This window comes from Manis pentadactyla, chromosome 5 (genome assembly GCF_030020395.1).
Source record: "Manis pentadactyla isolate mManPen7 chromosome 5, mManPen7.hap1, whole genome shotgun sequence".
In the NCBI taxonomy this organism is placed as follows: Eukaryota; Metazoa; Chordata; class Mammalia; order Pholidota; family Manidae; genus Manis; species Manis pentadactyla.
In genome coordinates this window covers 154,284,584-154,297,620 of record NC_080023.1, presented here as the reverse complement: position 1 = coordinate 154,297,620, position 13,037 = coordinate 154,284,584, and the positions used below count along the sequence as shown (strand labels likewise).

General features: G+C 53.8%; 1 protein-coding gene across 1 annotated transcript in view; it reads right to left on the bottom strand.

The window, feature by feature from the left end:
• Nucleotides 1–111: 111 nt before the first annotated feature.
• Nucleotides 112–13,037, bottom strand: part of BPIFB2 (BPI fold containing family B member 2) — a 17,552-nt gene continuing 4,626 nt past the window's right edge. Inside the window, exons 4-16 of the mRNA XM_036900958.2 lie at nucleotides 12,747–12,851; nucleotides 11,724–11,870; nucleotides 10,267–10,327; nucleotides 8,973–9,033; nucleotides 5,115–5,206; nucleotides 4,653–4,838; nucleotides 4,384–4,437; nucleotides 3,790–3,960; nucleotides 3,123–3,190; nucleotides 2,937–2,982; nucleotides 2,428–2,491; nucleotides 1,999–2,075; nucleotides 112–418 (exon numbers count right to left, since the gene is read on the bottom strand). Coding sequence (XP_036756853.1) covers nucleotides 377–418; nucleotides 1,999–2,075; nucleotides 2,428–2,491; nucleotides 2,937–2,982; nucleotides 3,123–3,190; nucleotides 3,790–3,960; nucleotides 4,384–4,437; nucleotides 4,653–4,838; nucleotides 5,115–5,206; nucleotides 8,973–9,033; nucleotides 10,267–10,327; nucleotides 11,724–11,870; nucleotides 12,747–12,851 — 1,174 coding nt within the window. The 3' untranslated portion in view covers nucleotides 112–376. The remainder of the gene's footprint in view (nucleotides 419–1,998; nucleotides 2,076–2,427; nucleotides 2,492–2,936; nucleotides 2,983–3,122; nucleotides 3,191–3,789; nucleotides 3,961–4,383; nucleotides 4,438–4,652; nucleotides 4,839–5,114; nucleotides 5,207–8,972; nucleotides 9,034–10,266; nucleotides 10,328–11,723; nucleotides 11,871–12,746; nucleotides 12,852–13,037) is intronic.

Genomic DNA, 13,037 nt, shown 5'->3' with positions numbered 1-13,037 from the left:
TCTCCCAGGCAGCTCTGGTGGCTCCAGTGACAGACAGGACCCAGGGTCTGCATGCAGGAAACTGGCCTTAGGTAGGCAAAGAGTTTGCTGGGCTTGGTTGCAAGTTGCAGATCAAGAGGAAATGTTTAATGCAAGAGGGGACAGGTCTGTACAGCCTGGAGGAGCCGTCTGCTCACCACAAGGAGGGGGATGGAGAAAGGAGGGAATAGGAATGGGGAGAGGAAAGGGCAGGGATGGAATTAAGCAGCCCAGCTGGGCTGTCCAACTTGCTGGTGATGACCAAGTGTGGCTTTGCCTCAGTTTCCCAAGTGGCTTGAGGCAAAAAGGTCCCAGAGCAGCAAGAGGGCCCACTCTTAGCCCTCCCAGTGGTCCCACCTCAGCGCTGGAAGAAGAGTCTGCTGGATATCACGACGTAGCCCTAAAGTGCAAAGAGAACCACCAGCCAGATCAGAGGCCATACAAGGACCGGTCTGACCCCCAGCCATGCCCTCAGCCTGGCTCTGAGCTCATGCTCTGCCCCTCTTGCTGTATGTCCTGAGGGCAGTCCGTTACCTTTCTGGGCCTCAGTTTCCTGCTGTCACTTGGGAGTGGTAACAGCACCCACCTCCCAAGGCTATGCTGTGAGGATACAGCCAGTGAGCAGGCAGAGCACGCAGCATGGGACTGGAGCTTCACATGAGCGCTCTGTATACAGTAGGGACCAACCCTGTTTTATGACTGGGAGTCCAGACCACTGAGCATCTTCTCCAAGTTCAAGTCTCCCCAGCAGCACCAGGAACTCTGCATGCATCCCCCACTTTCTACACTGGACTGCAGAAACATCCTGGGGGCCTACTGATCTTTCATTCATTCATTCAACAAATCTTCATTAAGCCTCTATTATGAGCCGAGCCCTGTGCTAGGTGCTGGGGATCCAGCAGAGAGCAAGCCAAATGCAGTCCTGGCCCATGTGTAGCTCATCCACGGTTCAGTATGGTAGCCATTAGCCACATGTGGCTAACTACAGTTCAATTAATTTAAATTTAGTGAAATTTAAAATTCAGCTCCTTTAATTGCACTATCCACATTTCAAGTGCGCAACAGCCACACGTGTCCAGTGGCTGCTAGTGGCTACTGGGTTGGATGGTGCAGGTTTCCACCCTCATGGAAAGTTCTATGAGACAGTGCTGTTCTAGGGACCTTTGACTTCAGACCCAGTTGGCTGGATTTGTGAGTGGCAAGATGAGTCAGCCACTGACTGTGCCTGTTTGTGGGAAACTTAGGGAACTTGCTGAGCTCCAATGTGTTTCAATTGTTCTTTTGTAGGGGGAAGGATCACCCGAGTGCCTTGGGACCATAGTTCTTAAGCAACAAGGGCCTTCTCCTTGGAAAGACATCAGCTGGCCCCACTCCGGGGGTGTGACTAACACACACAGATGTTGGGCTCAAGGGACCTTGGCTAAGCTTTCTACCCTATGCATGTCTTGTTGAGTGAATTAGACTATTATCCTTTTATATTTCAGGTGAAACAGAAAGAAGTTGTAAGATCTCACCGTGGCTGTAGTGATTGAATTTCACTCTGGGCCCACAATTTCTGATCAGGGAAGGCAATTTTAGAAGTGTCGGGAGGCCTGACCCCCATCCAGACTGCACAGGTTTGAGTACAAAGCTAGAGAAGGCCTTCTGTCACCCTCCCCCAGATACCCCAAAGGGGCCGTGCCTTTTCCAGGGCACAGAACCCCGGGACAATCGAAGGCCCGAACTCCGAGTGTGGCCTGTGTGATTTTTGATGAGGACTAAAAGGTGGCAGAGACCCTTGCACCAATGTTTCTGGACATCCTGAAGTTTCCATTTCATTATAGCTAAAGATTCATGGCATGGTCTTGGCAGGGACCTGAGATCCTGTGACCCCAGCATTTGCACTCTCAGGGAGAAGGGCGGGAGGAACTCCTGCCTCGCTGAGCCCAGCTTCCCTCCGAGGGTGGAAAAGGCCCCTCTGGTCACACCCAAAGGCCTCACCTCATAAACAAAGACTTCAGGGGAGACGTAGTGAAGGTTGAGTATGTTGGGGAGGGCAACCCCTATGCCCAAGAGAGCTGCAGGAAGGAAAGGAGAAACCGAGATCAGCCAGGAGGCAGTAACAGAGTGCCACCTGGAGATGGCCCTGTCCTGGAGTCCTCACATGCATCCGGACACTGGGTGGGAGCCATTATTATTAAACCCACTTTAGAGAAGGGGAAACTGAGGCTTATGGAGAGAAAGGAACTTAACTAAGATCATACAGCTGCCAAACAGCTGAGCCAAGATACACACACAGGCAGCTGGACCCCAGAGGCCACCCTCTTCACCCTTGAGCCTAGGTGGGAAGGGGGCTGGGATGGAGGTTGGAGCAGGTGTGGGGCAGGAAGGGGCCAGAGGGGCCACACTGGGGTGGAAGGCAAGGCTCACCGTTGAGGTGGTCCAGAAGGGGCTTCTCGAACAGAGAGCCCATGAGCATGTGCATTTGATTTGTCTGCAGGTGCGGAACCAGGATGATGAGAGGCCACAGGCCCATCCCAGCAAGGGGCCAGAGGAGATGCACCGGCGGACCACACATGAGCACGCAGACAGGCACACGGGCAGCAGAGGCATAGGGGGAGGGAAGAGGGCAGGTCGCCCCTGTCCTGGCTTCAAGCAAAGCCCAGATACCCCCAGGGCTGGGTGAACCTTCTGAGCACTGGACTCCCAGGAACTGCTCACCTGAGGGGAGGCTGAGAGACCAGCACTGACTGACCGACACTCACTGTGTCACCAACTGGTGACAGGCAGATCACCTGACACCAGGTGGCTGGTTGTCCTGTTGGTGCTGACTGATGGACAGATGTTCACGAGCACACATGCACACACCCCTTTTCCCCAGGCTCAAGGCCTGCCCCACCCAGTGATGGGGTCTCTGGAGACCCTAGCCCCACACTCACATCAATGAAGCCCACATTGGAAGCAGCCACAGTGTGCTGGATATCCCTGAAAGAGAAGCAGCCTAGTGCCCCCATCCCTGTACCACACCTGCTGCATCCCAGGCTCCTCTGACACTGATGGGTGCTTGTGCGCCCATTGCACAAAGGAATACACCGAGGCTGCTGAGCCAAGGAGACCTTGCTTACCCGAGCACAGTTGTGTTCCCCTGAAGCTTCACCTTGGACACAGAGAACTTGAGGGTCAGATTCACTGCCTGGGCATGTAGGGAGAGCAGGGTCAAAGGTCACAGAGCTACGTGGGAGTCTTCACTTGGCCACCAGTTACCCCAGCCTCTCACCCATCCTCCCAACTCATTCAGGCATTTGTGGAGCACCTGCATGTGGCAGGCCCTACACAGAGCACTGAGAACAAAGTCAGTGTGACAAGATAGACCAGATCTCTACCCCTGGGAAAGCCCCACAGGCCAGGGGAGGAGATGAGCAATGATCAAAGTAAGCTGACAGGATTCTTTCAGAGAGTGGCAGGTGCCCTGAAGGCCGAGTGGTGGTGCGGAGATGGCTAACGGGGACCATCTTTCTCCTGGTGGTCTAGGAAGGCTGCCATGAAGAAGGTTACAACATTTAAGTTGAGACCTAAGAGATGAGAAGAAGCCAGCCATGCCAAAAGCCTGGAGAAGAATGTCTTAGGGTACAGCACATGCAAAGGACCCGAGGCAAGAAAGTCATAGCATACCGAAGGAACAGTGAGAAGACTAGTGTGAGAGAGCAGAGCCAGCAAGGAGAATGTGACCTGAAGTGAGGTTTGAGAGCCACCCGCCCTCTCACCCAGCCCCGCCTGGCCCACCTCACTCACCAAATCAAGGGAGAAGAGGGACTGGAACGCTGAGTTGGAGGCCACAGCCAGGACCTCCACAAAGGGCTGCAGCCGCAGCGTGGCCGTGTCGGCATGGAGCGTGGCCACGGGTGTGGTGCTGAGCCGCACCTTGAGCACCACAGGCATGGGCTCGGGGAACTGGCGGGCCACCTTCAGGAGCGGAAAGGGGACAGGAGGAGGGCACTGGGGGCAAAGGCGGGCGGCTCTCGCGCATCCCTCCTCAGACGCTGGTCAAGCCGCTGTTTATACAGGACTGGGCCACAGAGGTGGGCCCAGGCGCCTGCCCTTGGGGACACTCAGCCTGAGGAGGATCGGAGGCAGGAAAACAGGCACGGCCTGTGTGATCTGTGCGTGGAGTGGGGAGCGCAGGGGCCATGGGAGCTCAAGGAGGGGAGGAATAGGAAGGAGAAGACAGTGTGATGTCCAGGCAGATGGAGGGCCGAGGCGCAGACGGAAGGGCAGATGGTGAACCCCACTTGGGACACATACTCTGCTGAGGGACCCCACATCCCAGAGAGCCTGCCACCCCAATCCCAGGCCTTAGTCCCTGGAATGAGCAGAAATGTCACCAACCTCAGGGATGTGCTGGCCCAGCACCGAGGTGTTCAGAGGATTGTCATCCGACTTCTGAAATCAGCCCCCACACCATGGCAGGTTTAGGGCGGCTGCTTCCCAAGACAGACCACCCCTTGCCTCCCCACAGCCCCATGGAACCCTTCCGACAGCCACCCTGTGGCCGAAAGCTCCAGCTACCCCACCCACCGATGACAGGAACTCGGCGGCGTCTCCCCAGAGAGAGGAAGACCCCTCCCCACGCCCTGGGCAGCAGGTCCGGCCCTCACCAGCTGCCCGGTGATGTCCAGGTTGAGGGAACCAGCCTTCTGCAGCAGCAGGAAGGCAGAGTCGAACAGGTCCAGGGAGAGGCCCACGGTTGCCATGGCACCATCGCGGCCCACATGCTCTGGCAGCCTGAAGGGGGCGGCATCCCCGGGCAGGACGATGGGCTTGCCCAGCAGGAAGAGAACAGCCTACGGGGTTGGCGGTGGGGAGAAGGAGAAAGGCCGCGGCGACTCAGGGAGGGCTCCACCGCGGGACCTAGGCTCCGAGACGCCACCCACCCCAAGATGCCACCCTCACACTTCACAGCCTCCAGCTGCACACTTTGCCCATGTGCCGTGGTCCCACCAGGACTGCCGTTCCAGCTCCTCTCCCCTCAACTCCCCTGCTCCCTCAGGAATCTACTGGGCCACCAGGGACTCCAAAGGCAGCCAGCCCCCAGCTCTGGCTGCCAAGGATGCACTTACATTGATATCCAAGGAAATGTAATCATTAGTGATGTTGGGGGCATTGATCATGGAGTAGCGAATCTGGGACTCTGGACCCACAGGGTTGAGGCCTAAACAAAACCAGGATGACCAGGAAAAGACGGCATAATTAGCATTATCCCCCATGCTTCATCTACCCAGAAAACCCAATTATCCAACTACGTTGGCTCAGCAGCCCCAGGCCAAGAAACAAGAGGCAAGAAAGGTGAACTTAAGTTGCAAAGTACACACAGCCAAGAATCGGTCACTTACAATCCCTTGACTCTTAGTTTAGACACAATTCTAACAGTTTTAGTTTCTGCTTTCCCATTTTGTGGAAAACTCAAAACCCCAAGTTAAAAGGAAGAAGAAGGGTCCCTCTAGGCACCAATATCCCCTGAAAAAAGCAAAAAGGAGCCACAGAGAAAGAACAGAGCTCACATTTATCAAAGTCCAGACATTGAAAGTATAGTGTCTCACTCAATGGCCACCACGATCCTATAAGGTTAGGAGCCCATTTTATACACACACGTGCAATTTGGTGCATTCAGTTGTACTCAGGATTGTATACCTGATCCGTCTGACTCCAAAGCCATGCTCTTTCCAGCTAACATGCCTCCCACAGGAACTCAGAGGGCACACACCCCAGGGGCCATTCAGGGCAAGAGTGTCACCCTGCTGGCTCCCCCAGAGGCCCTCAGGGGGCCATTCAGGGAGGGGCAGCTGAGAGAGAAATAAATTCCTATGAGGAAAGCTCTCCAAAGGCTCAGAATATTCTGATGCAGAAGGGTGCACAGGGCGAGTCGCCTGTGGGAACCACATCCCCGGACACACAGTTAGGTGACAACAGCATGGCAGGGGAAGGCCCAAGCCGCCGTCAGGAAAGCCCAGCACTTAGCAATAGCTCCTTCCCCAGTGGTTCTGGATGACCTAGGTGTGTGTGTACGTGTGTATGTCCATCAGATTTCTGTCTGATTTTCTATCGCCTCTTCTGGATTTAATTTTATTTTCTCTAATATTTTAGAAATTTCTTCTGAGTGTAAAAGCAATACAATATGATTCTATTTGTACAGATCAGCGGCTGTCAAAGATTGGGGTAGGAGGAGGGGAGCAGCTAAAAGGGGTTTTAGGGGCTAGTGGGGTGTCCTGTATCTCAAGCGTGGTGGTGGCTACATGATCATATGCATTTAGGAAAATGCACAGTACTGGACACTGAAAACAGTGAGTTACTGTATATTTTTAAAATAAATAAAGACAGTAAGCATTTTAAAATAATTACAGAAATTCATTGTAGACATACATTTTTGAAAAGATGGAAAAAGTATAGCCTAGAATCTCGAATTTATTTCTCTTTCACTATTTTCTTACGCAGAATAAATTTCCCTCTTTCTCTCCCTCTCCCTCCCTCAGTAAAACTGGAGTGAAACTAAATATAGCCTTGTGTCCTTCTCTTTTTTCTTGATAGTGTAGCATTATAGCTTAGTTATGAGCTCAGGCTCTTCACGCAGACTGCCTCAGTTTCTTCTGTAAAATGAAGCTAATAGTGTCCAGGAAGTATTAGCCTTTACTATACTGTATTTTGTCGAGCATGTTGCTAGGTGATTAAATGCCCCTTCACTATGCTTTTTAATGGCTCCTGTCACTCTATGCTGTAAGTGTACATGACTCATGTAAATAGTTCCCTATGTCTGGACATTTAGATTCCCTTTACTAGATTTTTTAAAAATTCCTCAAAGACAAGGGCAAGAGCTAGTCTTTACTATGAACCCAATTAAAAGGCATCTTGATGGAGATAACCCCTCTGAGGAAGAGGGGAGGGACCTAGGTTTACTGAGCCTATTGTATGCCAGGCACTTAACCTGTGCTGTCTTGTAGCAACACCTGGAAGAAGTAGGAATATTGATGCCCCACTCTTTGGATTGGGATGGTTAGTCTCAGAGAGGTGGAGTGACTTCCCTAAGGTCACACAGCAAGTGAGCAACAGGGTCAGAATTTAACCTCATGTCCTTTGAATCTGAGTCCAGTTTCCTCATTCTATCAGTGTCTCCTGTTAAGGTAATGTAGGGTGTCGGGAAATAAGGAATGTTCCCCAGATGAGGTGTTTTGAGCTGGGCCATGAAGTGTGAGCAGTGCAGTGGTGGACTGATGAGGGGGAGCAAACCAGGGTGAGCTGGCTCCTGGGCGGCGCTAGCACCATGCTGAGGATTGTAGACTTGGAGCCTCTGATTTCCCATCTATATATTGGGGATAATGATGCCATCTCATAGGACTGTTGTTAAAAGTTTGCACAAGAAAGTCAAAGCTATCTTGGTACGGAAATACTCACTGAAGAACCCACCACAGATAAACATGGACCCTGCCTGACATCCCTCCTGGCTTAACGCCAGCATGCCAGCCTGCATTCTGTCCCCACAGCCCCTGCACACCTGTCCTGTGCTGTGTAAGAGTTACACAGAGACCCCTGACTCAAAGGCAAAGCCAGTCAGTTGCCACATGAGGCTACCAACAGTTAACAGCTCTGGACTTCACAGCCAGTGGGAGATGTGGGAGAAACATTAGAATCCCAGGCAAAGCCATCAGATAGGCGAAAGGATGCTTCAAACAGGAGCAGCTTCTAAACAGTCTTGTGAAAAAAACAGAGGAAGCCCTGGATTCTCCCAGGGCTCCCGGAGAACATATTAGTCCCAAGTCAGCAGAGGATGCATTCTGTGATCAGTCTGGGGCTGGTGGGTAACTGCCAGAGTAGTTCTTAAACACTGATAAATACCGCTAAAAACAAGCTGCCCTACTTTCATAGCCTTTAGTCGCGTATTGTAAGATGAACTTCTGATCAAGTCTTGCTTAGGACCCCCCAGTGGCCACAGGTCTAAGTGGACTGTGAGTAGTGGCTTTGAGCATGCGGATCCCGTCTGCAGTGGCAGAGGAAGATGTAGGGGGGAGTGGAGAGGTGACCAATGACGGATGGGAGCTGGTGGGTATATACCCACACTCCTGCCCCTCAGGCAAGGTGCTAGGCATGTTCAACTCAGTCTCCAGGGGCTCCCCAATGGGAGTGAGCCCCAGGGGCCCACAGCATTACCTGCTCATAACACACCTTCCTTCTTTGTCTCTGCTCCGCTCCCCAAACTGTGCCCCCAGGACCACCGCCCATTTGAGCCACTCACACTAAAATCCTCATCTCAGTGTCTGCTGCTGTTGCTTAGCCTAAGACAGTGGCCTTCTCCTAGTATACTCCTAGTACTCCCTGGGTAAGGAAGACCCCAGGAAAAGCCAGCGGTAGAACAAGCCTGAAGGAAGATGGGGAGGAGAGGAAGGCTTGACTCTGGATGGATGGATGGCCCCTAAAGAGGAGACTGGATCAGGGTACTGGGGAGCAGGAGAACTTGAGTTCTGTCGAGGGCATGCTGACTTGGAAAAGCCTGTGGGACCTCCAGGAGGAGGTGTCCAGGAGGATATGGAACATAAGGAACTGGAACATAAAAGTGGTAGGGGAGAGGCCAGCACAGAATGTGAGAGATGTGGGGGCAAAACCAGGGGACGGGGTCCTGAATCTCCAGGCAGAGGAGGAGATGTAACCTGAATGTGCTACCCCTTCTTTCTCAATCTCTCTCTCTCTCTCTCTCTCTCTCTCTCTCTCTCTCTCTCTCTCTCTCTCTCTCTCTCTCACACACACACACACACACACACACACACACACTAAAAATTCAAAGACTTGGTTCTGGAATTTGGAGATTCCCAGATTCCATCAATAATTGTTTGGTCAACCCTGATCCAGAGGAGGTAGGTCTTTGAAGGTTCTTAGTGGCCCCAGAGGGTCTCAGAGGCCCCAGCCCCTCCCCCTGAACTCCCCGATCTTACCAATCAAAGTGCCCAGGTGCACATTGAGGTCCTGCACCAGGTTGGAGATGCTCAGGCACACCTGCAGCCAGACAAGGACAGGGTTGCAAGACAGGGGGCGCTGGATTAGGGCAGCACTTGGGGCTGGGCATCTAGGGTCTCCGTCTGTAAGCTTCCCCCAACCCTCAAACCAAGGCCTGAAATCCCTTCCTTTCTCCGCCACCCTGTGGGCATCCTCAGGCACCTCATCCAGGCACTGAGGATTCAGAGGGGAAGCTGGGGTTGGTGGGCATAAAGGAAAGAAGAGGGGCTGTGGGACACAGCAGAGGGAGCCGGCTGCATGGAGGCCCAGAGGGCCAGCTGCAGGGCAGAGGCAGGCGGGGGGCAGCAAGCCAGTCCAGGGAGAGGGAGTTCTCCTGGGCACAGTGGGCAACCAGAGAAGCGTATTAAACTGGGCTTAGTGCAATAGGAGGTGGGCCAGAGGGGGTCTTCAAGGCTGGGGGTGGGCACAGCCTGGGCCAGGCGAGAGCTAATGAGGCTGCACCAGGCAAGGCCAGGAGAGGGCCGCCAGCTGTGCTGCCTTCAGCTTTTGAGCCTCAGCTTTCTCACCTGCAGGATAGGAGTGGCTGAAGCCCACCTCCAGTGTGGGGGTGGGGATGGGGTGGGAAGGGGCAGAGATGGAGACCCGGAGAGCCGGCTGCCCTGTGCAGTGGAACCCAGGCCCTGGGGCACTGCCCCCACTAAGTCGGCCACAGGAAGCTAACAGGAGCCAAAAAAAGCCGCAGTAATAGCAGCACTCACTCCGCCAAAACTGTCCTAAACTCTTCCCAGCTGCTAATGCCTCAGCCCACACGCAGCCCTTGAGAGCATTTACATTTAGTCTCTGCACGACAGATGCGGCATCAGGGGCTGAGGGAGGTTAGGCGACTTATCCAAGGTTTGTGGCTGGGAATGAGGGGAACCAGAATTCAAGCATAGGTCCCGCCTGGCCCCAGGGCTCAGGCCTGTGTCCTTCCCATAGCCACGTGTCCCTGAACGCACTGGTCCTGGTCCCAGCCCACCCTCCAGCATGGGCTTGGGGCTGGCCCAAGAGGCTGAGCCTCCCTGCCCTACCGCCCCCCAGCCCACCTCCCCATCACTGCCCTGCCCTCTTTCCTGCCCTCATGGGAAAATTGGAGGAGCCCCTGAAGGGCCTGCTACTAAAAAGAGCAATAGCAACGTAACCTCCCCATGCCTGCGGCCCCCACTTGGTGGGCCCGCCTTCTGAGGGAGGTAACACGCCCCTTCCGGAGGGGCTGGGCAGGGGGCTCTTTACCTTGTCACGTAGGACAGCTTTGATGTGCTTCTGCACTGGGACCAGCAGCGCCGGGGCTGTGCTAAGGGAGAGATACAGGCAGGGCTCCTGAGCTCCAGGTCAATGCATCTGGGCCTCTCTCAGCAAAGCCACAAGTCTGGGAGAGAAGTCTTTGCCCTCAGCCCTTGCACCAGGGACTCCCATTCCACACTCTGTCATGTGCCACACACAGTGCCAGCACCGTTGTCCCCACAGGTGAGGACACTGAACCTCAAAGAAGAGGTCATTGGTCTCTAGGTTTGGAAGTGGCCGAGATGTGACAATGAGGCCAGGCTTTGAGGAGACAGAGAGGCATGAGCACGTCACCAGCCAGCTGGCTTCACAGCCACTGGGGGCCCAGTGAGGTGGGGTGCTCCCTGCTGGGGCTCCACTTCTCTGTGACACACCTAGTCAGTCTCTTCCTGGCTCTGGACCTCAGTTTCCCCTCTGAGAAGTGAAAGACGGAGCTAATTTGATGTTTTTCGACAGGGATCAATAGGAAACTATTGCTAAAATGTTTATCCACACCACAGCTGAAATGCTTATCCAGACTCACTGAATTGCCTCCTGGATAGATAAGAAGATGGCATGTGCCTTTTTAATGCCATCAACCTCTGAGCTTCTGTTTCCACGAGCAGCCCCTGCCGTGAGGACCCGGAGGAGCCAATTACACATGGTGATCATGGTAAGAAACATGAATGGATTTATGCCCAACTTTCCCTGGCCACACGCTCAGTCTGAAATGCTCAGCCAGCTCACGGCAAGCCCCCGCCCATATGTGGGCAGGTGCAGACTTAATGCAGGGGGTTCACATGCAGTGAGGTCAGGCTGTGGGGTTTGACCCGGCTTCAGTGTTTGCCAGCTGTGCGACCTTAAGCACATCATTTCACTGCTCTGTTCCTCCATTTGCTCTCCTGTAAAATGGGGGAAATACTTAAACAATCTTCTGGGTGAGACAATACTCATAAATGGCCTAGAAAGTACCCAGCACAGAGCAGGTGCTCTGGAGGTGGGAGCTGCTCTTAGCTTTAGATGTAGTACAAGTGGCACCTGGCTCACAGTGAGAGCTTGGCAGGTCTCAGCCCACTGGGTCTCAGTCTGCCCATCTCTGCAGAGCAGAGGGCCCCCTGAGGTCCCTAATAGTACTACCAGCCCAGATTCCCTCCCTGAGTATGTTCATGGCTAGTGTGCATTGTCATGTGTTGTGGGTGGGGTGGTGAAGGGGACGTGGGCTCTGGCTGCACACTCAATGTGTGACCTTGGACAAGTCCCTCCTCCTCTCTGAGCCTCAGTGTCCTCAGCCATAAAGCAGGTAAGATTCTGGGGGTCTCTCAGGCCCATTGTGGTGACTGGATAAAGGCTTCAGTAGGAAACTCAAGAAACAGTACCACAGCCTTGGTGTCTGGGATTCCTGTGGCCCAGCACCTCCAGGAACCCACCTGTTACTGCCATCAAACAGTATGGCATCGCCAAAGAGTGACAAGCAGGCAGAGATGCTGACGACAGGCGTCCCAATGGAGCCCTGGGCCACACGGGCGTCAGCCAGCAGCACCACAGGCAGCATCAGCTCCAGGGGCTCTGGGGCCCTGCAGGGACATGAGGCCTGAGCCCCCGCAACACATCCAGCAGAGCCCACCTTGACTGATGCGAGACCCTGCAAAACCCCCAGACTGAGCCTGCCCTCCACTTGACACAGGCAGGACCCTCTCAGCATGAGATGGTCCCCCTTGGGAGAGGCCCAGAACCCCCCAAATTCCATTTGGGATCACAGATATTACCCCAGATGGGTGTGTGAACTCTGGCTTCCTGTACCCTCTCACTGGGAGACCCGGGCCAGTCATTCCCCAGGCTGAACCTCAGTTTCCTCTTCTGTAAAATGGATGTAAGTTTGCTGGTACCTATCTCACAGGACTTTGCTGAGTCTTCTCTGGGGTGGTCGTGTGAAAAGCCCCTACTGGGGGCCTGGCTCACAGTGAGCACTCAGAAAATTGTAGTGTCGGCTCAGACGAGCTGAAATAAGAGACCCTTCTGAACTCCCAGCTGGTAGTCTGAAAATTACATGCATATAAAATGACTGATGCACAGAAATAATTCTAATAGCTATGTTTATTGAGCACCTACTATGTGCCTTGCACTGTAAAAGGGAGGATGTAGTTTTATTTACAGCAAGTGGTCCATTCACTACAACCCTCACAGCCATACTGCAAAGTTTCGTCCCATTTTACAGAGGTGGAAACTGAGAGTTGGAGAAATGAAGTGACTCTGCCCAGTTGCCCAAGCTGCTGAGCAGGGTCCAGGTTCTTGGAAATTCTCTCACTGTCGCTCCCCCACTGGAAGGTGGGAAAGAGAACACTGGACAGGGAATCAGAAGGCCTGAGGGCAGGTCCTGGGAATCGCTGAACTCCTGCCCCTCATTCTGCCCCTTGAAATCCTCGTCCCAGTCGACAAGGAGAGTCACTCACCGAAAGACCTGGAAAGTAAAATTGGCCTCTGCCGCCAAGCGTACCCCCAAACCGGCAATGAGTTTCAGGCGGAGGTGGGGCACAGAGACACTCAGAATCTGGATCCTGCAGGGTAGGAGTGAAGGTGACAGGGTAGCCCCCAGTGAACCAGGGAATCAGCTCTGAGGTGGGTGCTCTGAGCCAGATCCACACTGTTGATGTTATAAAGAAGGACTTTCTGATGATTGGAACCATGGGATGAGGAAGAGGCAGGGGGTCCTCCATCCCAGGGGCCTGCAAGCCATGGCTGGA